This window comes from Limanda limanda, chromosome 7, assembly GCF_963576545.1.
Source record: "Limanda limanda chromosome 7, fLimLim1.1, whole genome shotgun sequence".
In the NCBI taxonomy this organism is placed as follows: Eukaryota; Metazoa; Chordata; class Actinopteri; order Pleuronectiformes; family Pleuronectidae; genus Limanda; species Limanda limanda.
This window is the reverse complement of record NC_083642.1, coordinates 20,937,125-20,961,373: the sequence shown is the minus strand read 5'-3', so window position 1 is coordinate 20,961,373 and position 24,249 is coordinate 20,937,125. Positions and strand designations below refer to the sequence as shown.

The window sequence follows — 24,249 nt, the reverse complement described above, 5'->3', positions numbered from 1 at the left end:
GATGCAAATTTGCAAAACCTGATATACGAGAACAACCATTACTGGTCCTTTCATTATCTAATCAACAGTCAAAAACCACAACAGTAGCAAAAAAAGGCTAATCCCATTTGAGAAGCTGGCTCCAGCTGAGATTTGGGCTTAAACAAATTACTACTAAAATAAATGATCAAATATAAAAAATATGTACTCATAAATTTCACGTCAATCATCTATTTAATTGAAGAGTTTTGGGTTCCAGGGAAAACTATGAAACGTCTGCATGTGTATCTGATTATCTTGAAAATCCCTACATAAAATGTTACTACACATAATGGAAAAAATAGGATCGCCCAAAGCTTTTGAAAAGTTGTGACAAACAATATATTACTCCTATGATTAAATAGATAGTAGTACAAGTACTCTGTCAGTACCACTTAAACCAGCTGCGTAGGGATAGAGATATCAAATTAAAGTGTGGCCACAATTTACTACCAATATATATTTTTTTTATTTACTTTATTATTTAGTTGCTTATTTTTTATGCATTTCTTGCCCGAGTAAATAAATGATAAAAACATGGAAACAGCTGCAGAGGCTTTATCAACGCAGGCCCCTGGACCAGAGGGGATCCGCTCCAGGGTTCTGACGACCTGTGCCTGCCAGCTAACTGCTGTTCTTCAGCATCTTTTCAGTCTGAGCCTTCAAGACACCGTTGTAGTAGACGTCCTGCCTGGTTCCAGTCCCCAAGAATCTGGCCTCAATGACTATCGACCTGTTGCCCTCACATCTAATGTGATGAAGGTCCTGGAGAGGCTGGTCCTGGCCCACCTCAAACCACAGGTGAAATCATCACTGGATCTACGTGGTGCAGCGAACCCACTCACATCTGGAACAGACACGCACCTTGAGAATCACATTCTTTTATTTTTCCAGTGCGTTCCACACCATCCCGCCTGTGCTTATGAGGAAGAAGCTGTACACCTGAGACTTTCAGTACAACTCTGAGTCATGCCTCTTGCAGAAGTTCTCTGATGACTCTGCAGTGTTTGGTTGTATAAGTGATGGGAGGGTGAGTGCAGAGTGCTGGTGCACGGTTTTGCGGAGGCGGCTGCTAGAAATCATCTGCTTCTGATTGTGGCCACGACCAGGAAGATGGTGATAGTCTTCAGGAGGAGGAAGCTGTCATAGTTACTGGGTTTTGTGGGTGTGGATGTTGTCTCAGTGGAGGATTACTTTACTGAAGTGGAAAACCAACACTGATGCTGTGGACAAGAAAGGGATGAGCTGAGGAAGCTGAGATCTTTCAATGGTTGCAGCTAGATGCTGGGAAATCTTCCATCAGTCTGCCATCAGTAGCCAGTAGTGATGGAGAGGAGGGCATTGAACAAACTGTCCTCCATCATGGACAACTACGAGCAGCCTTTCCACCACCTAGTGGACAGACAGAGGATCAATGTCTCCAACAGACTGGTTCAGCCCTATGGTTCAGCCCCGCTGCCGCAAGGAGAGATTCAGGAAATCCTCCCTGCCCACAACAATAAGAATGCACAACTCCTCACCTCTGTCAAAAGGCGAACCCTCAAAACCATGAGCCCAATAGTTCCTGTCCACACTAAAACTCTCTGATTGCTCCTGCAACTGTTAATCTATGTTTTGCACATCTTCTACTCATATTTATAACCTTACCTTTCAAACAACTAATGCAGTTTCAAACAACTACTGCAATTTTGCACGCTTGTATCTTTCGTCGCATTTTGCAATTAGGCTTTTGATCTTTACCTGCAGCTGTAACACAACAATTTCCCAATCTGGTATCAATAAAGTACATCTATCTATCTAGCTAGCTATCTAGTTACCTAGCTAGCTATCTAGCTATCTAGCTACACTGGAGCTTTGACTTTGATACTCCGTGCCGGAAATGCGTCACCTCTAGCCTGACTTTGATTGGCTGGTCCTGTGTCGTCACAGACAATATGTTAGCGTAGACGCTAGCAGCTAATCTCACTCTGCACGGCGGCATCGGCCCTTTCCACAGCGACCTGTGAAGAACAACTCTCCGAAACTAAACCAACTGACCGCGGAACATCATGCCTCGGGTGTACATCGGGCGACTGAGCTATAATGTCCGCGAAAAAGACATCCAGCGATTCTTCAGCGGATACGGGAAACTCAATGAAGTCGATCTAAAGAACGGGTGAGTTTTTTTTCGGAGGATAGCTAACGTTTGCTAGCCCCTGATGCTAACGACGACTGTGCAGCCGGAGTAAAAAAAATGTACGATATTAAGTAAATGTATGTTTAGTTTAATATTCGTGGTAGCTTGCAATGTTTCTTCATGTGTTCGATTTGCTGGGTGATTATTCTTTTGAGCTTTGATGTGCTTCACGTCGTCGACATTGTTCTCAGCCGTTTTGCAAATGTCGCATGGCCAACATGTCGTCTTTGTGTTTGCTAGCGCGCCGAGCTAGCGGGCCATGCTAACCATACCGAGCTAGCCGCACCACAGCGGGCTGATCTAACACACTGGGATTGAACCTGTTGATTTTGTTCTTACTCCATGTTTAATCTCTTCCCCCCCCCCCTCTAGCTATGGATTCGTGGAGTTTGAAGACAACCGGGACGCCGACGACGCGGTGTACGAGCTGAACGGGAAGGAGCTGTGCGGGGAGCGGGTGATCGTCGAGCATGCCCGCGGGCCGCGGCGGGACCGGGACGGCCAGGGTGGGGGTTACGGAGGCGGCGGTGATAGAGGTGGTCGCGGCGGCGGAGGCGATCGCGATGGTGGGCGAAGTAAGTGGAGTCTATTACACGATCCCCCCACTCTCCCCTTCCCCCGGGGCGAGGTGTCGGATGGGCCTGCACACACAGCTGTTTAGAGGAGTCACTTTGGCGCCGTTGTGCAGACTTGCAGCTCAGGTTTACAGATGTTTAATATTTCTTCATAAAATTGCCAGGTAACACTGTCAGCCGTTAATAACGAACCACACATTGAATCCCTAGGTCAAATTACTACTACAGTTACTATTACTATTCTGATTGCATGCAATCTTAAGTAGTTACACCAGTAGTGACCCAATGCTCTAGAATGATCCTATGGGTTTGATGTGTAAACCCTGTCTACGGAGAGAATGTCTAATGAAATCAGCACTGATCTATTTTTGTCACTCCGGGAATCTTGACTTTTCCCCTAATCTCATCCTGGGGAAAAGTCGTTCTTAGATTTGATATCCTGGGTTGGTGACCTGCAGGCTTTTGCTCCTACCGGATGAGCCACACGCAATTAGTCTGTGGTTCATTATTGGGTATAAACAAAAAGCTGCAAGTTGGAGCCCCAAAAAAGTGAACTCTTACTTAGACTGCAAAGATGGAGTAAGTTAAAGTAATTTGAAAATAAGGTGTTACTATGTTTTGCAAACTTCTTTTGGATGATGGTGATCCTTGTTTTTAAAGGCTTGACTTTCCAAAACTTGTTTGCAACACAGAAGAGAAGCCATCACATTTGACCACGAACACAGCTAGTGTAGTTTTAGCTTGAATTGATTGAACTAGACTAACATTTTCTTGTGAAATGTGTATTTCTAACTTTGGTATATATATAATATATATATATTTTCATATTCAACATTAACAAACGTCCTTGATGTTTCAATTTGAAAGAGTCCAGTTGCGGCTGAGGCTGAGAGTCCATTGAGGCTAAAGATGACTGGCTAAGATGACTGCCTGTCCCGTTTGGCCTTGGCTTTCACCTTACAATGTGTGTGTGACCTTTGCCCCCCTTGATCCTTGGCTGACCTAACCGGAAGCCATGACGACAGCAGCCTTTTGCCAATAGACCAGGGGCGATGGTGAGAATTGCCATTGGTTTCTATGTTGACAGCAAACATAAGTGGACCGGCTCTGGTAAAGAACTTAAAATCAAAAGAAATGCTGTAAGTGGAAAACATTTTCAGACTGACATTTGGTCTAGCGACTATATCAAAAGATTGGTGAACATGTTTCACTACACCGTTCTCCCTTAATTTGATTGAGCAGTGTCCTCAACCATAACCCATGTAGGTGCCTCCTTTGTTTGTTACAGGGTTCAGAGGTCTTGAAAGAACATCACTGTCCATTTGTTTATGCAACTAACGCATCACAGTGTGATGCACCAAAGTAAGACAGGCTTTGTATAGCCTGAAATGGATGCAGTGGTGTTCTTAGCAGCAGAGAGCAACTTCGACATACTGAACAATAGTAGCTGTTGATCACTTTATCTGAAGCCTATTGTTTGAAAGTGGGATCAATGCTACTCCTTTCTTTAAGTTCAAATTTGTACCCCCTTGGTCTTAATTCTTTCAAGTCACTACTTTGTTTTCATTTGATAACCCAGGCCAGTAGTTCTCTACAGTAGTCAGTGGTGACGTGGCCATTTTTGTTGGTTCTTACTTTTTCCATGTGCCTTTGTTTTTAAAGGCAGTGGTGGTTACAGCAGCCGGACCCACACTGGCAGGGAGAAGTATGGACCCCCAGTCCGTACTGAGTACCGTCTCGTTGTGGAGAACTTGTCTAGCCGCTGCAGTTGGCAAGACCTAAAGGTACAGTCACAGTTTGTTTCACTTCAGTTTGGTTAAGGTGATTCACATCAGACTGTGTATATATGTTTTTCCTCTACTAAAAATGTCTCTGCCCTCCAGGACTTCATGCGCCAGGCGGGGGAAGTGACCTATGCAGATGCCCACAAAGAGCGCACCAATGAGGGAGTGATCGAGTTCCGCTCTCAGTCGGACATGAAGAGGGCACTGGACAAGCTGGACGGAACAGACATCAATGGGCGGAAGATTCGTCTTGTGGAGGAACGACCCCGTAAACGCAGATCCTGCTCTGGCAGTCGCTCCAGGTACGATCAATACAACCCTCAATACTTTTGTCTTACTGGAGACACACTAGGCTGTGTTGTAAACTATGTGTTGCAGGCACACTAACCGTTTGTTGCATATAGAATTGATGTGCATCTTTTAACTTTCTTCCTTATCTCATCCTCAGATCTCGTAGTCGCCGCCGCTCCCGTAGTAGGAGCCGCAGGAGCCACAGGAGCAGGAGTCGCTCCAGGAGTCGCTCCAGATCCCACTCAAGGTGAGGATCCCCCTTATCCAGAAAACAAAAGAAAACGGAAAAAAGGAATAATATTTATTGGACTGACAGATAACAGTTTAGTGTGGAGACTGCGTATTGGATCTTGTGTTAATCGAAATTTGTTTAATCTGAACTTCAAATCACCAAGCAATGGCTAAACATGTATTTTATTGCTTACAGGTCTCGTTCCCCTAGCAACAAGAGGAATCAATCCGACTCCAGAGCTGGAAGGAAGTCTCGCTCCAAGTCAGGAGAAAGAAAATCACATTCTCGCAATCGCAGGTCACACTCTCGTTCCCGCAAATCCAAATCTCATTCACGCTCCCATTCACCTGACCGGAAATCCAAGTCTCGTTCTAAGAGCCGCTCCAAGGCAAAGTCAGAGCGTGATTCTCGCAGTCGCTCAAAGGAGATGGTCGTTGACAAGAAGTCCCGCAGTCGGTCAGCTTCCCCAGTAGAGAACGGGAAGGAGGAGCGTGCTGTCAAGTCTCCCTCCCGCTCCCCATCCCCCCGGGAGGATGACCGCCGATCCAAGTCTATGGAGAAGCGCTCAGTCTCCCGCTCAAAGTCCCGCTCAAGATCTCGCTCACGGTCTAGATCAGCTTCTCAGGATTAGTGGGCTGAGAGATGGGGGAATTCATCTAAATGTTGAGCTACATCCCTGTGCTGTACATAACGAGCAGTGTTGTCATACAGGCTTATGCTCTCTGACTTGTCTACTTTTCTCCTGCAATTGTGCACTTGTCTTTAACACGTTTTAGATGCAGTTTTATTAGAGGATGCACCACAGTGACCAGGTTACATTTTTGGGCCAAACTTGAGTCACTGAATCATCTGCCTCCCAGATTTATTTTCAATCTATTTTCAGATAACAAGTATAGTGCTAGTATATAGTCTTAAGATCTGCAACATGAGGCAGTTTAAGTCACTTTGTCTCAAAACATCTCACCCTGTTACAGCAGTCTCATACTTTTGAAGCTGTAATAGCTTAGCAAACAAAGTTTTCTTTAATGGACTTAAATCATCTCAGTTTGTCACAGATCTTAGCTAATGATCATCCATCAGGCTGTTTGATGCAACCTTATTGTTTCATACATTCAACTGCGTGGTTGTAGGAGAAAAGTAGCTTATGGCCACAGCATTGGAGAAAGTTCTCATTTGATCTGCCTTCTCTAAATTGCTTTCCAAAAAAATCTTCGTGTTGTCTTGCGGGACTTTAAAATGCTCAACTGGATGCAAGAACTTGTAACTTCATATTTGCAGGAAAATGATAAGGGTTTGAATTTCACGTTGGAACAGCTTGTGTTTGGTAGGTGGATTGTTATGACCTCTTTTTAACCTCTTGTACATAGATCTTGCATCAAACAGATATATTCCTTTTTTGTAACCAAGACCAGGTAGTCTGTGGAAGACCACTTTGTTTTACTTAATGGTTTTCCGTTTGGCAAGTTTCAAGGTGTCAAATGCAGCGTTGCATTTTTCTTGGCTTTCCTCAGTTTTGATTACAGCCTTGACGAATTAGTTTTTAATTTGTTTAGTTTTTTTCAGGCTTTCTTTGGGGTTAAGGGTTTTGTTCAGCCTCTGCTTATTTAAAGTGTACAGCTACTGCTGGAGTGTTTTTGTACTGGAAAGGTACATCCATACTAATCTCTGAAAGGTCAGCTTTATATCAGAGTCAGATGTTTCCAGACATGAACTCCGGGGAATGTCCGCAAGTGGGTGCACCCTTCAGAGTTCACCTTTCGCACACGAACAACACAGCAGATGCTCCGCTCGGATGCATTAACAACTGCTGTGAAAATCACGCGTTTCTGCCATTGACACCTGGTTCTGTCCTTATCACTATAAGCTCTAGACATCCTCGATAGTCTGATATCCCCCCCGTCCCCGCCAAGTTTCGCATTTGTTGCATTAGAAACGTCAACAGTGGAATGAATTCTCCAGAGTATGGCCTGCTATTTGGAATAATTTGGACTTTCTCAGGAGTTTTTACTAGGGTTGGCTGATAAAGTCCGGAGCCTATCATTGTACTTTTGTGTTCACATACCGTTCAGTGCATGTCTGAAAGCAGCTTTGCAGAATGCTGCCCCCCCTCTCCAGGTTGTGGAATAGATTTGTATTTTTCTCCATGCAAATGAGATCTAACAGAAAATGTCCTTTTTTTATTGTATGTTCAATTAAAGATCTTAATGAAAAAAATATTTGTGTGATGTGTCTGTTTGACATCGGTATTGACATGACCTATATCCTGCTAATTATATAATGAATGCTCCCTAAGTAAGGCATGCTGGGGGGGGGGGGGGCGGCCTCTGGTTTGCAGAAGGGGTTCATAAATATTTGAAGTAAGAAGCTGACGTTGATTGGTCTCCACTGTAATCGATGATATTTTCACATCGATCGCTACTCAAAGCGAAGCGGTTTTTATTCCAAGGCAGCGGGCAGTGACTGTGCTGTGGGTTCGCGCATGCGCAGTGTGAGCCCCGGAGCCGCAGGAGATCAGAGCTGGTGAGACAAATTTCACTTCGCAATTTATCCCATTTAATTCCACATTTGATCATTTTCTCATTGAAGCGTCTTTAAACCGAGCGGGTTTTAACAGGGGGCGAGTGTAGGTGCGGTTTCACCTGAATGTGAAGCGTGTTCGACGATAAGGATTTAAAGCTCAGAGCTGTTCATGATAAAATATATAATAGCGCGCGTTTAATGAAGCTAATCGAGTGATAACACATTTGAACGTGAAGAAATTGCACTGGGGTCCGAGTCAGATGTGACATGCTAACGCCGCCGTGAGGTGGAGATGTTGGCGGAATGGGTGACAGTTCATTTTTCACTAAATGGGATTTTCACTGTGGATTTGAGACACGGATTTTTACACATTTCATTTTTGGTGTTTGGCTGAAGGCTTTCACGTCCTCCGCCATTTTAACTAAAAAGCTGTATTTTGACGTGTGTGGAGTTTGATGCCTGCGCGTAAATACAGTAGTTTTACATTTGAAGGTCTTTATTATTCATGCCTGTTAAAAGTCAGACGGGGTCATCATGGCTGTTTGTGGGGGAGCCCGTCTCTGTTCTTCATTTCTATTCAAAACATTTGTCTTCATTGTTTTTATTGTTTGTCTTATTTTGTGTTAGTTGGGAGAAATCTCCAGGAGAATATTTCTCATGTAGTTTTAATGTTCTCTTTTAATGGTTCTGTACATCCAGGAGCCATTTTAGGGCAAATGGCAGGCAGTAAATACAAATGTAGATAAAAACGACATTATTTTATTTGTTCACAGCACCTAAGTGTGCTTAGATCTTAAATTATTTCCCCTTCCGGTCGATGTCCCCCTGGGAATTATTCATATGAATATCACAATAATACTCTTACAATAATGGAGTATTTAGAATCAAAGAATGCAGATAAATAAACTGATGTAAATAAGAGCTATGATGACTAAGATTTCTTACCGAGTCATGTCAGTTTAATTTGTTAACCAAAAATAACAATGTGCCTCAAAGTGATTTTTAAACGATGGATTTTCTAGATTTGATTGAATAGAAAGACATATAGAAACCAAACGAAATGAAGGCGTCCAGTAGTTTCAAAATACAGTTACTAAACAAGAAAAGGACTCAAGAATTACCAAAGTATACATGTATGTGTCTAGGAGGTTGCTCCAATAGTCAATGTCATATGAGTCGGAATGTGTAAAATTATCATTTCGTGCAAAAATACTAAACTAGTAAATTGTAAACTGCGTGAAGAAATTGTAACTTAAATCCAAACATGTTGTGCAAGGGGGCTAGTGTAGCCAGTAACCATATCAATGGTCAGCAGAAAGTTATAACACAATGGAATTTTTTTAAATGGGAGGCAGTAAATAATAACTATCATAACAACTTTATTGGTAGAGCACTTATCTAAACAAGGTTACAAAGTGCCTCGCAAAAAATCAATCAGCCAAATAAAAGGTATTCAATTCAGTTCAATTTTAAAGGCCAAATCATAACATAATAAGGCCAATACCTTAAAATGATTTGAGGAACCCCACAGTTCCCACAATAGGCAGCACTTTGGTTACTGTACAAATAGATACAAAGTGTATCAGTGGCTTTGTGGTTATAAAATTCCCTCTATAGGTTTGTTTGTTAATAGCTACAAAGTGTGCCTAGATTTCACCTTGTGTTGTTTTCCTCTGCATTGTATTGATATCACATTAATACTCTTTTAATTGATCGAGTGAGTAGTAAAAAAATGATTCAGATAAGTCAATAGATATAACAAAAGAGGATAATTGATTACTATAAATTAAGATTTCTGACCAAGTCAAGTCAGATAAACCAAAATCACTATGTACCTCAGCGTGCTTTTTGACATACAGCATCCTCTTGACCCTTGATTTGGACGAATAAACATGTCACAAAAAATCACTAAAAATTTAAATTGAACCTCAACGGGAAAGATTCTTCTAGGATGTCTTTATACAGGACCCAGACCACAAAACCACACCCTGGTAAAGCTGTAAACTTGTCACCCTGTCAGAGCTATGTGTTACACTGTTCCTCCTACTCTTTGTTTGAAGCGCTCCGGAGTAAGGGACAGGGTCATGAGTGCCAAAGTGAACATGGAGGCTCAACCGAAAGAAGAGCACAGATCTGTGGATGCGTCGTCCTCGTCCCCCACTGAGACCGTTCTCATCTGTGGGAATGATGGTGTGGCTAAGAAGGCCCGGCCACAGCCCCAGCCCCAGACCCAGCCTCAGACCCACCCCCAGCCCCAGCCCCAGCCCCAGACCAAGACTCATCTGCAGACCAAGACTCATCTGCAGACCCAGACACAACCACAGCCCCAGACCCAGCCTCAGACCAAGCCTCAGACCCAGCTCCAGCCTCAGCCCCAGACCCAGACCCTGCTCCATACCAAAACCCAGCCTCAGACCCAGCCCCAGCACCAGACCAAGACCCAGCTCCAGCCTCAGCCTACGCCTCAACCTCAGACCCAGCCCAAGACCCATCTGCAGACCCAGACCCAGACCCAGCCCCAGCCTCAGCCTCAGCTCCAGCCTCAGCCTACGCCTCAACCTCAGACCCAGCCCAAGACCCATCTGCAGACCCAGCCCCGGCCTCAGCCTCAGACCCAGACCCAGACCCATCTGCAGCCTCAGCCCCAGCTTCAGCCCCAGCCCCAGCTTCAGCCTCAGCCTCAGCCCCACACCACCACAGCTCTACTCCTTCAAGGTGAGCACTGGTCTGATTGTGTTGGCGAGACCATCCTTTAACAAACTGATGCCTGTGTACATATACAGTCTGCCAAAGTACATTCAAACATAATATAACCTTTATGTGACCAATATTATTTACACACACACACACATACAAAGTTGGGCGGAAATGTAAATTCGTAAAGAAAAGCTTTTGTTCTGAAATTTCTTATCAATTACCACACCCACAGTGTTTTACTTGGGATTCTCGCAATCACTCATTTATGATGATCACATAACGTTAAATATTCACGTGGTGTTTGGCTTATTTCTTTAATTAGGGCCCGAGCACAGACATCAAAGGTGTCTGGTGAGACCCTATTGAAATTGTAATGATTATTATTATTATTATTCAGGCAAATGAATTGGCTTTTTGAGGGCTTTAACATGCTCAACTTCTTACCAAAATTTGCAGAAAGTTAGAAAGTGGTGAAAATTTACGTATTCTGAAGGAATTTTCAATGGGCGTCGCAAAATGGCTCAACAGTGCCCCCCGAGACCCCCGGAAGGTGTTCCCATTGACCTGTCTTCACAAAAATCGATATACAGGTCTATCATGACCAAACAAACAAAAAAGTCTCTGGGTGCAATTGTAAAAACAAAACAGGAAGCCTGATATTTTGTATTTAGTGGCCATTTTGGCCATATTCCACATTTTTTCTTTGATACACTTGTACCAGGGTTTTCATCGGATCAACTTCAAATTGAGATGAGTGTCATCACAACAAGATGGAGATAAAAACTGACTGACGGATTTTTTTTTAATCACACGGTGTGACCGTGGCGTGGTGTCAAAGTTTGATTAATCGCCATTAAAACACGATGTTCTGTAACGCGGACATACATGGACCATGAATCCTTTGATTTCAGTCTTCCTAGATCAAAGGAAACTTTATGTCTTGCAAAGGTCACGTCTCTTTCTCTCTCAGAACTGGTTATTTTTGTTTTTTCAGACAAAAAGCATGCAACGCTTCAAAATGGATGTGCTCGGGCCCACCCAGTGCTGCTTTGCAGCCCTAAAAATGTTAGTTAATATTAATGTTGTATTGTCTTCTTTTCTCCATCGCTTCTTATCTTCCTTCCTTGTTTCCTCCTTGTTCGCTTCCTTTCTTTTTATTCAAATTTCAATTAAATGCAACAAAACCAAACTGAAGTTTTCCTCCGTATATTTGTATTTATTATTATTATTTATTTTTTCCTTTGAGATTGAGGTGTTTAACAAGGATGTGACGCAACCCGCTGGTCCCTTGTGGTGCTGCCTTTGGTATCAGTAAAACTCCTTGTCATTAGAGAAGAAATTATTATTTCATTAATTAGTCGTCTCAAGTCAAAGAAACAGATCAATCATCTTATTTTACTAAGCTGACAGTAAACACAATATTTGTGTTATGGACTTTTGGTCCAACAAAGTAGGACAGCTGAAGATGATTTTGAAAAGTTGTGATTTGCATTTTGCATTTTTCACTTTTGACATTTCTCAGACCAAAAAAGTAAATGATTTATCTAAAAACATAATCATCAGCATATTAAAATCAATAGTAACTATTGTATTTTGACATAATAAGACAGAGAACATCTCAGAGATATTCTGTCAGCAGACATTAAGCCCCAGTCAAAGACAAGACAAAGTCAGTGCTCTTTACAGTAAAGATGCAAATACAACATTATTATAATAAAATATGAGGAAACTAATTATTCTATCTAAACAAAATGTTTATTTAGAAATGTTCCCTTTTGTTCTTGTACTTTTGACCATTATTATAAAAAGCTTAATAAATGGCGTTTTATTTATGATTATTTCAATCATTTTCTTTTCCCCCTTGTGCCACAAAAAGGAAATAACTTTTTCTTAAAAAAAGATCAGATAAAAACACAGTGTGTTATTTGAGTTGTATTCTCTTGGGTGAACTCAGAGATAGAGTTCATGCTGCTTATGAATGCATCTCTCCTCAGCTCCTGCTCTTAGTCATCAGAAGGTGGAGGTGACTCCAACTGTTGCTGTGGGAGACCTAGGTAAAGGAGTCAGGGCCAATCAGATGGCTCTGCCTACCCTTACAGCACAAGTGGGTGGGGCTTGTAGCATCGTCCATGTCCTGGAATGGAAGGAGGGGATGGCGATCCTGCCTAGCAGCAACCTCAAGGTGAGTGATGTGAGAAATATACATATATAAATATATTTGTTCTGCTACACATAAATCCTTCACTCCACACAGCATTTATTTCAGAGAGGATTTCAAGCTTTTTCTCACCTGCTTGTTTGTTTCTTTAAGAGCTTTATAGATTGTGGCTCACTTCATGGTGTCTCATTGATCTTATTCCCACAGCAATTAGATTATCACACATCACCAGCTCCTGTTCACAAGATCAGCTGCATCAAGACAGGAGAACACTAAACACAAGGAAATAGACAATTCCAAAACCAGACTATTTGCATTATTTATTCTACAAAATAAAAGCTTTCATATCTCCCCATATGATTGGGAAAGGCCCATATTGGCTGATTTTAATTTTGCTACCAATAAATCGGCCACGCTACAAATTATAACAGATTTTATTTCTTGGCTTTAAAAGTAGCCAAAAATACCAACAGAAAAAACAAACAATTATAGCTTAAGGGCTGATCCCTGATAGTCCCGTCCCTGTGTACTTGTTGGAGGATCTCACACCACGTGGAAGGTGGGGGATTGGTTTCTGATCAGATCAGTTTCATAAAAAAGATCAGAGAGGCTCATCACTCATCTGCTCCTTTCTCAGAGGCTCAGAGAGGCTTTTGCCACTCACTTTTGAACACAGTGATCCTGTATCTGCAGTAAATGTGTAATGAGTCGATGGAATTAAACTGATAAAAATCGTTAACTATTCAGCACTGGAACTCATTTCATTGGGTCAGTATGAAAGCAAACACAGTAACAAAGCCAATCGGCCGGATAAACTAGATGTGATGCAACGTTTCTCTCATTAAAAACCGGGAGAGGTCATCAGAATGATAATAGCTTATTAAAATCCTGACTCATTAAAATGATCACATTTATTTGTCCTCACTCACTTAGAAAACACCCTGCCACAGTTCACATTTAATGAATGTCTGATAAACTGTTGAATAGACCTCAGGACCCATTTTGACAGATGGACTCATTGATGCGTGTGTGTGTTGTAGTTCTGTGTGAGTGACGTAGGAACGCTGAGCACACTGATGACCACAGGGCCGACCAGCAGCACAGCCGAATTAGCAGCAGGGACTTCTGGGAGATCCGCCGATGCAGAAGGGGCTCCAGCAGACAAGCCAGGTAAACTCATAGTTGCATAAGGTTGTTGTATCATCAGGGGCTAAGCAAGGATTACTACATTTTAGATTGAGGTAGTAGCTGCCAATCTCAATGCCTGACAAAAAAATATAAAGAAATACAGTATTTTTGTTTTTTTCAAAGGGAACAAATGGTCATCTCATATATAACTGTACGTATCTGATAAATACAGATTTTGTATTAAAAGAATAAAAACCCCAATGTTGCAGGTATTATTATAGTTAAGGACTGCTGCTTTCCGTGTATCGCAGCATGCCCTTTTCAACAATGACTAATCTGCTTGAAGCTGAAATGAGCAATAATTACATCAGATGCAACAGAACTCTTTTTGACAAGTGAAGATAAAGCAGCTGCGGGTTCAGGTTCAAAATATCAATATGAGATGTTTGGAGAAACTAAATTTAGCTGAAAAGTGGGTACAAGTAATCAATAAGTTTAGTCAGAAGCAGTGGTGGGTAGAGTAACAGAAACAGTACCCAAGTAAAAGTATTGTTACTTTATAACTGTAATGACTCAAGTAGAAGTAAATGCACTCATGAAAATAAGTAGTTGAGTAAGATTAAAAAAGTATCTATTAAAAAAGTTATGTAAAGTGCACATTGATTGTAATTAATTCAAAACTAGGCAAATGCAAAAATACATGCTGTTAAGCACAGTTTGCTCTTAAACATCATCAAAAAACTTCCAAAACAAACTGAAATTTAACTTTCAGTTTGTTTTGGAAGTCATAAATGTCATTAATTAAAATACCTAATTAATGTAAGATATGAAGACGCGGACATTCAAAAATAGAAATAGTATTCCAATAAATTAGACCAAAAATTCTATACCATATAATAAACATCTTCTAAACCAGGTCGTAGGAACAGGTGAAGAGCACCAATATAGGAACATGGTGTTGTTTCAGGAGTGGCTTAGATAAGGTCATTAAAAACATGTTCCACTAAATAAATTCATGCATGAAATATGCAGTAGCCTTTCAGTAAAAGACCCTTTGCTCAGCTTTTTACATGTGTTTTTAAAACATCCATCTTTTGAATCGAGGTCTCGCCTATTTTTTCCACTTACGCCACGGTTCACAGCGGAATAGACAGGGGAAAATGACCTTTCACCACAGTTTTAATGTTTATCTGTTTAATATGTTGCAAACATACATTTCCTGTACCCCTTTCAAAGTAAAAGCACTACAGCGTTTCTCCTCTTCAAACAAGGTCTCGTTTTAACAAGATATTTAGTGTTATTGCAGGACCTTTTATTCAAGGAAATAGAGTGATCATGCCAGAAACCTCACATTGCAACTCCACTACAAACACCAAGCAGACATGCTGCCTGTGTGAAAAACAGACATATGTGGCACGCAGCAGATCCACGGCTGTTACACTCACGCAGCCAGTGCAAGTCACAGACATGGAAAAGTAACGAGAAGTGTGTCGCCCAATGAACAGAATAGAAGTAATTTTTTAAATCATAAATGTCATTAATTAAATGCCTGTTAATGATGTGACAGATGTGTCAGTCCCTGTAGGCCCAGTGCGAGGTGCAGCTGTGGAGCCGGCGAGGTTGGTTTCCATCAAACCTGAAGTTCAGGTCGGACTGGGACAACTTAACATTGATCCCAGAGCGCAGAGGCCTTACACAGAGGAGCTACGAAGAGAGCCCATCACTGACAGGTGTGTTAATAGTGGCTGCTTCTCCTGTTTAATCTCTCATACAACTCAAAGTAAGTGTTACATGTATATATATATGTATATATATATATATATGTAATCCTAATCATTCTATAGAAGTCTGTCTGTCTGTATGTGGAACTCATAACTCGTAAACTGTTCATCTCATTGGCTTCAAACTGGGCTTGTGTGTGGTTTTTGGCCCAGGAAAGTGCAATGTTAAATTTAGTGGGAGTGTGCAAGGTAGAAATAAACTTCATGATTACAAAAAATGAGAAATGGTTCAGAGTGTGGTGATGTGTTTAGACCTGAGGAACAGAATCTGTGCTCTCTGCACCTTAGGAGGAGCGTTGGCGTGGAGAAAGTGCCGGCAGGTGGCAGAGTGTCCTCCCTTAACCCTGATCACCTGAAACCCATGAGGAAGAGGAAGAGGAAGGAGTACCTTAGTCCCTCTGAGGAAGACTCCGACATGGAGGGCACGGTGGGACAGTCATTTTACCTCCCCTTAACATTTTGGTTAGGGTTTGCCAGATGTTGTGGTATATGAAGAGTTTATTCGAATGTGCATGATTATGGCCTTTCATGACTGAAAGTGTTGTGAGTACATGGGAAAAAGCGGACTGAATGGTCCTTGCAAATAACACAAGATTATTGTTTTCGAATCAAAAATCAGCTTGAATTCAGTGACGGTGTCTGAGGCTTTACACTTAAACAAGTTTTCCTACATGTTTTTTTAGGATGAGAAAATGGATGACTCTAAAGCAGACAGTCGACACATAAGAGCAGGTTGGAATAATTATTCTTTACATGTCGCTCTGTTGATCTCATTTCATCTTTGCTATAATTTTTGGTTATTTCTTTCACTTAAGCAGGCGACATCTTAACAAGTTTAATATGATTACGTATTTGGATGATATAATGAATTCCCATCTAACAGCAATAAATTATCACTCTAAAATGACCTTCAAGTTAAAAGTTGAAAACAATTTCTGATGCTATTGAAAGATGCGTTTAATTTATTATAATGCATCTTCAGTAAAACATTTTTTGAGACAGTTATTTCAAATTAAAATTGTAGTTGTTGTTTTTAATTTTCAAATTTTAGATGAAAGTTCTTTTGAGAAGTTGTGTGTTATATTACAGAAGCAGCAATCTTGCAAAATTAGCTGCTGAAGAATCTCTTTCTTTCCCAGTCTGACTTATTGTTTGTCATCTGTTCCACTATTGAATTCTTTTAGTCCCTTTGGTTGGACTAATATCTTGTTGTCATGCACGTTAATGAATATATTTGTGTTTTTGGTGAAGCTGGAGACACTAAGACTGAGCAGTGGACGTGGGCTCTGTATCTGGAGGAAACCAAAGCAGTTTTTTCTCCCAACAAGCTTTTCCAAGAGGTATGTTAGACTTTAATATTCAGACTGCAGCTTCAGCCTGAGCTCATGCTACCTACGCACAGCTTCTCCCAGTATACCCATGGTTTTTTATTACTGCCTCTTTTACGACCACTGCAGCTATCTTTATAGGACAGGGGAGACCCAGTTGGCATTGTACATCATTGTCAAGGGAGGAGATGAGAAAAGTAAATTTAGCTTGGAGATAGTGATGCATGCAGCCAAAGACTTGCATTTTATTTTGTTACTGAGTGTACGGTCGATAGTGTTCTTGGAGTGGTTCTATTTTAAAGAATTGTATTCCTGTAACTATCTAACTGTTTTGCAATCTGAGCTTTGCCACCGACTATTTGTCCCCAGAAAAAGGAAGTAAAAATCCACTAGGAGAACATTTTTGTAATCTCTGCTTGTCAATTTGCTGTTTTCTTATCTTTCCTCTGTCCTTTGCCCTGAACCAATTTCCACACAAGGATCATTTTTAATCTTAGTGTCTGTTCTGTACTGAAATATTTGCCCTTTTATCCTGCGTGTCCAGTCTCAGAGAGTGCCGACAGTGAAGAACGGCTTTAAACAGGGGATGAAGCTGGAAGGCATCGACCCGCAGCATCCGTCCATGTACTTTGTCCTCACTGTGGCCGAGGTGAGCCACACGTACATTAACACGGTCGATGGATCTTAATGACCAGGGGGATTATTAAGAATTAAAAATCCCCTTTGAGTCCATTCGCAGGCTGCTTTGCATGCAGGAGGAGTCTAGCCAGGTGTCACCTCCTTCAGCCTGGCTCTGTTTTTCTCTATCGTGGCATGTCATTGTCCAGGTCTGTGGTTACCGGTTGCGGCTCCATTTTGATGGCTACTCCGACTGTCACGACTTCTGGGTGAATGCAAACTCTCCCGACATCCACCCTGCAGGCTGGTGTGAGAGCACAGGACACAAACTGCACACTCCCAAAGGTCAGAGGTGACAACAAAGTGTACACAGATCAAAGACTATGTTTACCCTTTCAGAGGATGAAGCTCATCCTTTAAAGCAAGAGTTTGAAAATCTCTGGGAAATATGCTCATTCATGTTCTGGCCGAGAGTTAGATGAGAAGGTCGATACCACTTGCATGTCTAAACGGTAAATATGAAGCATGAGCCTGCAGAGAATTAGCTCTAAAGATCCTATCTTTAAGCAAAGGTAACACATTTATCTAACAACAGCATTAAAACTGTAATAACACTTACATGAGGAAGGTATGAAAGTGAGTGAGTGCTTTGTCTTTAATTATTCCTCCAAATGTATTGAATGTTTCGCTGCTTTTCCAGACAATGAATCGAGTTAATCTTGTGTTTTTCTGTCTTGTCTCTGCAGGCTGTAAAGAGGAGGAGTTTACCTGGACCAACTACCTGAGAATGACTAAAGCACAATTGGCTACCAAAGAGTTGTTTGCCAGTCCGGGCAGGGTAACTGCTGCTATACAGTATAACATGTTGTATATAGTGTGTAATGTAACATCTACAAGCATGGATTCAAGTGGGATGATACGTTTTTAGTTGAAGTTTCTAATGTTTGTGCTTTCTGCTCAGATTGACGTGAAGTGCAGCTTCGACATAGGCATGAAGCTGGAGGCTGTCGACCGCATGAACCCCTCCCTCATCTGTGTAGCAACTGTCACTGACATGGTGGACTATCGTTTCCTGGTTCATTTTGACAACTGGGATGACACATATGACTACTGGTGGGTCTTTCTGAACTCATTAGATTTGGGAAATAATCAAATTACTATGATACTGAGCAGCTATGGAGAAACTGAGAACTGGAATATGCGTAGAAATTGTTGAAAGCACACTGAGAAAAGCCCTGTGTTGTGCATTTTCCTTCATCAGGAGAAAAGTATTGTTAAGGCATCTCACTGTTTTTCTCAGTAAACTGACAGTTTATGTGTTAATCCTAAAGCACCCATGCACCTTTGTTCCTCTCAAACAGCTGCTGGAGCTGTAGAGCTGCACAACTTCCACTTAAGTTGTGCTGGGCCTGCATTCATCTGACCCTGGCCACTAAGGGACAGAACTACCAACACCCCTGACATATAATCTCCATATGAAGTGGCTTTGGCTAAAGTGATAGCAAAAAATTGTGATATATCGAGCAGACAAAGAGAAACTTTATCGAATTTAGAATTTGTGTTCTCCTTAATGCTCTGATTTGGTCTCAACTAACCCCTTCACCTTCTTTATCAGCTGCTAACTTTGTCTGTCTTACACATTTATTATAATATATATAGAACACTTCAATAGAAAAATCCATCCTCTAGAGAGAATGACTAGCAGCTCTTAATCAGTTGAGTTTGGTCCTTCCTGCCAGCATGTGGCATCCATGTACTTCATATGATTTTAACAGCATAACTTAAATATTTTTTCCTTTTCCCAAAAATGGATCAGCAATCAAATTAAAACATAAATAAAAAGCAATCCGCATTAAATTTAAATTTTTGTTTTTAATTTGGTTATGCAGCACTGTTGTTCAGCAAATTCCCACATATTACATACATGTACTCAAACAGCTCCCTGGTGCTGCAGGATTCAGTGTTAGTGAAACCGGTTAGTAAACATATCACAAAGCATCAGGTCAGCAGCTCTTTTTGTGCAGCCTCCTAACTCATTTAATTCACCAGGTTGTTTCCCTTTACAATGAAACCGCAGCATTGCTTCTTCATTATCATTTCATACACCAACTTTTCTGGAAAACTTTTTCTAGAAAACCCTAATGTTGTTGTTGTTGTTGTTGACTGTCAAAACACACAGGTGTGATGCTAGCAGTCCGTACATTCATCCGATTGGTTGGTGCCAGGAGAGGGACCTGCCCCTAACCCCACCCCAAGGTGACCATTGTGCTGCTTGTTAATCCTTGATTTTACATATTCATAGGCGATATGTATGAGCTGAATGATTTTTTTTCTATTTTTGCTGCTTCAGATTACCCAGACCAGGCCCGTTTCTCCTGGTCCCACTACCTGGAGGAGACTGGTGCTAAGGCTGTGGCTGCTGAAGCCTTTAAAGTGGTGAGAGTAAAGATCTGTTTTGGACTTCATTCACAGTATCGTTCTATTGAATCTATATAAGAATGGTGCAAGCGAAGCCAATGCTTTATTGAAAGGAAATTGTTCTTCCCTCATCTTCTCCAGCGTGTGGCCCACAGCTTCCAACCTCAGATGAAACTGGAGGCCGTGGACAAGCGAAGTCCTGGTCTGATCAGAGTAGCCACAGTGGAGGAGGTCGAGACGCACCGCATTAAGGTAATACTCTGTGTGTGTGTGTGTGTGTGTGTGTGTGTGTGTGTGTGTGTGTGTGTGTGTGTGTGTGTGTGTGTGTGTGTGTGTGTGTGTGTGTGTGTGTGTGTGTGTGTGTGTGTGTGTGTGTGTGTGTGTGTGTGTGTGTGTGTGTGTGTGTGTGTGTGTGTGTGTGTGTGTGTCCTGGACATTTAAATACAAAATGTCTGAGGTTATGAATTGTATGATCTTGTATATGTACGATATTGCTTAACACGTTTCTTCCTCAGGTTTATTATAGCTCTAACTGTGTGTACTTGTCAGCTTGGCCTTTGGTGCTAATGGTCTTGACTGTTCCTCCTTCAGGTCCATTATGACGGCTGGAGTCACGTCTATGATGAGTGGATGGACTCAGATCACCCAGACATACATCCAGCAGGCTGGTGTGAAGCAACCGGTCACCCACTGAAAATTCCCCCACAGGACTCCAAAACACAGGAGCCACACGGTAGCAACTACAATACTTTATACACCAAAAGGTTTAGTGTGTATGATTTAGTGGGATCTAGTGGTGAAGTTGCAAAGTACAACTGAATACTCTTTGCTTCACCGTCCAGTAGAAACTGTGGCGGCCTTCAAACAAAAACCTGTTAGGTCCTCTCTGCTAGAACCAGTGTTTTGGTTTGTCTGTTCTGGGCTACTGTAGAAACATGGTAGTGCAACTTTGTGGACTTTGTGGAAAAGCACCTGCTCCTGATGTAGATATTTAGGGCTCATTCTGAGGTCACAAACAGTTTTTAGTTTCAAGTGATTTAACCCTCATGAAAACATAAGTATGAATATTATTTCCCTCAGTCAGGCATTAGATTCCTCTTTATCCTAACCACTGGACGTTATTCATTGAAAACTGAAAATCAGTCTCTTTCTAAATGGTTGATAACATAAAATCAAGTGCAATGTAAATTATTATTCAACTGGTGTATAGAAACCTGTAATGCTAACTGAAATGACAATCACTCTATATATTTCATTTACGTTGCTGATATACTGTTGACTGATAATTGTATGTGCTGCTGGAATAACACCTTTAGATGTGTTCTATAGAAAAAGCACAGGTGTAAATAATACGTCTTTTCCTACTCTGACCAATCAACTGTATCTAGCCTGTAGAAATCTGCACTGCTTTTTAGTTCATGACAGAAACAATGCCACACCGAGCAGCATGGGATGATGAACATTCTGATGTGTGTGCACATGTGAGGCCTCATTTGATTTTATTTGTGTGTTTGTAGGTGTGAGGGAGCCTCCTGCCATCGGTCAGTCTGTCTACCCGTCCTCTGTTCCCTGCAAACCCATCAGCCACCCCCGATCCAACAAGTACAGCTTCCACAACAGGTTCTCATCAGTACCTGAGATAAAGACATTGAAAGTGTTTTCAAACTTTGAAATAATAGTGTGATTGTTGATATTCTTAAAGTTAGGGTTGGTAATCCTATAAAAGGCAAGAGCTGGGTGCATTTTTGAAATTAATGCCACCGATACATTCCACCCCCTTGCATCAGCCCTCTTGTCAGATTTACGCCCCAAAACACATGGAGGTGCACTGACATCTGCTGGAAGCCGAATTTTCTGTGACAGGCTCACTAACCTCTGGCCATCGTCTCTGCTCCTGCAGTTTATTCCCCCCTGAATGAAGTCTCCTCTGAATGAAAGGATCGGTCATGTTTATTACAGTCCTGAGAGGACCACTGGCTGAAGTATTCGTTTTTCCAGGCCACTTTATTCATTGATGGTCCCGAGGACGTGAACAGGATTTCAGCAAATAAAATAAAAAGTGTTTCAGAAACAACTTACCAACCCTACCTTGACATTGTACTGGGGCCAGATTTCCATTTGATGGTGATCATCTGTCATTTAAACAGGAAGTGTCCGACTCCAGGTTGTGACGGCTCAGGCCATGTGACCGGTCGTTTCACTGCTCATCACTGCATATCTGGCTGCCCGCTGGCTGAGCGTAACCAGGGCAGGCTGAAGGCTGAGCTGTCGGACTCGGAATGCAAGAGGAACCTCTTCTTTGGCCAGAGGACCAAGAAGACCCATTACCGTGGCAGGTAAGCAAGTGTGTCAGAATGTATGTAAGCATGTGTGTAAGCATGTGCATACTTGCATGTGTAGGTTCGATTTTCCCACGTGTATGTTTTTCTCTGTTTCCAGGATCGGTCGTCCTCCCAAATACAGGAAGAACCAGCAGAGAGACTACCAGAGTGAGTTTTCGGCTGATCCTTCTTTGACTGAACTTTATTAACATAAGGGATATGGACAGCAACATGTTTAATCCTCTATCATCTCCCATTACATTTACTTTATCCACTAGAAACAGCTTTCTATCTCTGAAGCCTCTGAGAAATAACATCTGCATACACACACTCAGGCCTAGTTACTTCTGTTTTTTTGTAGAATTTTTTGTTTGTAAGCAAGATTACACAACAATAACAGACTACCACAAAAGTTGGCGAAGTAATGTAGTATGGGTCAGAGAACAACCCATAAAATAATGGTGCGGATCCAGGAATTGTTTTTCACATTCACTATAGATGAACAAATTTGCCATATTTAGGGAAGTGATATCCATGATCGTGTGTGATTTGGTGCAGCTTGATTGACTTTAAGGAGACTGTTGGGCCTTTGCAGGGGTTTGATCCGCTCTAAGTACCATTCTAGTTGTGCATTTCACAAAATTTTCATTTTTTGGGAATGACTACTTTGTTTCTACTGTGATTTGTCTGAAATCTGAAGTGTTCATATATTGACAGGTGTTTATGTGTATGTTTGCCCTAAGACATGTCCTCAGAAGTGTATCCGTCCCTGTTCATGTCGGCGCTGGGCGGCCAGTCAGACAGGACTCTGTCTCTGTGCTGGGAGCAGCACTGTAAACTGCTGCCTGGCGTTCAGGGCATTCATGCGAGCCAGGTGGCGGCATGGAACGTCGAAGAGGTCAGTGAGTATCATTGCTTACTTTGTTTTTTATTTATTTATTTTTATTATTTTCTGACTGTTTTGAATATTTCTACTCTACGCTGCAGGTCTCCAGTTTTGTCCAGAATCTAATCGGCTGTGAAGAACAAGCTCGTGTGTTTAAAGACGAGGTGAGACCACAGAGTGCTTGTGAATACAGCCACACAACATCATCATAATTAACTGTCATGTTCTGCATAGGTGCTGCAGAAAAAGATATTTCTTTTATTTTGTTGACCCCTCTGTGAGTTTGACCACTGACATCTCCCCTGTTGCCTCTCTGCAGATGATTGACGGGGAGGCCTTCCTGCTGCTCACCCAGACCGACATTGTGAAGATCATGAGCATCAAGCTTGGCCCCGCCCTCAAGATCTCCAACGCCATCCTCATGTTCAAGAGCACAGACGAGGGACTCAAGTGATCCCCCCCCCACTCATTGGGGGGGTGGGACCACTAATCATTATGTGCCAAATTCATCATATTGCAGGGACAAAGACCCTGACCCCTTTTTTCATGTGTTTGGTGTCCTGTACCCATCAGAGAGGGGGATGGGGTGGGGTGGGGGGTGGTTGAGAAAAAGGGAAACAAGGCAATGCATTTATTTTTGGGGAGTAATGGAGGAATGTCATGAAGATGATGGACAAACTGTGTAGGGTGGCTAAAAGGCAGCAGAGGCAGACGAGGGGCACCAACAGACGTTTTTTATAGTTTGGTGGATTTACAATTGATGAGTTTGGTTCAGTCTCGCAGTTCAATTTTTACCAAACTACCGAACTTCACTTGTTTTGAATATACAGCTGCTCTTCTGGTCGCTCTTCTGCAGAAGCGTCGTGCTGCAACTCACGACCGAACTGGGGCTTCTCAGAAACTGATTTAATATGTTTACTACCTGAATGAGTATGGTTCCTTTTTAATTCAAGCTGTTACACGGGTCAGTTGGAACTGTACTCAGACCAGGTGAGGAGCCAGAGAAAAAAAGAACTTACAAGACCTCATTTTCATGAAAAAACTGCTGCCTATTAGGACAAAAGCATCGGTGGGAGAACTGAAATTCCAGATGTACTAATAAGAAATAACGAAAATATAAATGTTGTTTAAAAGATAGTACTGTGGGCCGAGGGACACGTGGCCAGTTTAATGCAGCTGCTGAGGCTGGTCAGGGAAGCTGCTACAAGCTTCACGTTTTGTGCAATATAAAAAAATTGAGACAGATGTACTGTATAAAGCAACACTTCATATTGCTGCTCCTTTGTTATCAGACTAATTCTAATAGAACAAGATGGAA

The 24,249-nt window shown here is 41.9% G+C and overlaps 2 protein-coding genes across 2 annotated transcripts; both read left to right on the top strand.

Annotated features, from left to right (window-relative positions):
* The first annotated feature begins 1,960 nt into the window (after positions 1 to 1,960).
* On the top strand, positions 1,961 to 7,290 carry LOC133004796 (serine/arginine-rich splicing factor 6-like). Its single transcript, XM_061074316.1, has 6 exons — positions 1,961 to 2,173; positions 2,567 to 2,769; positions 4,432 to 4,553; positions 4,653 to 4,855; positions 5,002 to 5,091; positions 5,272 to 7,290. Exons 1-6 carry the CDS (start codon positions 2,067 to 2,069, stop codon positions 5,705 to 5,707), a joined length of 1,161 nt encoding a protein of 386 aa, XP_060930299.1. The 5' UTR covers positions 1,961 to 2,066; the 3' UTR covers positions 5,708 to 7,290.
* A 2,390-nt stretch (positions 7,291 to 9,680) lies between these two features.
* On the top strand, positions 9,681 to 23,425 carry l3mbtl1 (L3MBTL histone methyl-lysine binding protein 1). The gene is made up of 22 exons (XM_061075204.1): positions 9,681 to 9,800; positions 10,269 to 10,311; positions 12,288 to 12,475; positions 13,492 to 13,621; positions 15,147 to 15,309; positions 15,649 to 15,787; positions 16,044 to 16,092; positions 16,612 to 16,700; positions 17,233 to 17,337; positions 17,516 to 17,651; positions 18,053 to 18,144; positions 18,268 to 18,419; positions 19,486 to 19,562; positions 19,657 to 19,742; positions 19,866 to 19,976; positions 20,316 to 20,457; positions 21,242 to 21,344; positions 21,872 to 22,060; positions 22,164 to 22,213; positions 22,789 to 22,943; positions 23,033 to 23,095; positions 23,251 to 23,425. Exons 1-22 carry the CDS (start codon positions 9,681 to 9,683, stop codon positions 23,383 to 23,385), a joined length of 2,517 nt encoding a protein of 838 aa, XP_060931187.1. The 3' UTR covers positions 23,386 to 23,425.
* Positions 23,426 to 24,249: the final 824 nt, after the last annotated feature.

Bases quoted from the DNA above. Each gene is read 5' to 3' on its own strand.
- LOC133004796 (XM_061074316.1), top strand. From the start codon at position 2,067: ATGCCTCGGGTGTACATCGGGCGACTGAGCTATAATGTCCGCGAAAAA. The intron at 2,174-2,566 runs GTGAGTTTTTTT...CCCCCCCTCTAG, and splicing joins GAAGTCGATCTAAAGAACGG to CTATGGATTCGTGGAGTTTG. The intron at 4,856-5,001 runs GTACGATCAATA...TCTCATCCTCAG, and splicing joins TGCTCTGGCAGTCGCTCCAG to ATCTCGTAGTCGCCGCCGCT.
- l3mbtl1 (XM_061075204.1), top strand. From the start codon at position 9,681: ATGAGTGCCAAAGTGAACATGGAGGCTCAACCGAAAGAAGAGCACAGA. The intron at 20,458-21,241 runs GTAGCAACTACA...GTGTGTTTGTAG, and splicing joins CAAAACACAGGAGCCACACG to GTGTGAGGGAGCCTCCTGCC. The intron at 22,061-22,163 runs GTAAGCAAGTGT...CTCTGTTTCCAG, and splicing joins AAGACCCATTACCGTGGCAG to GATCGGTCGTCCTCCCAAAT.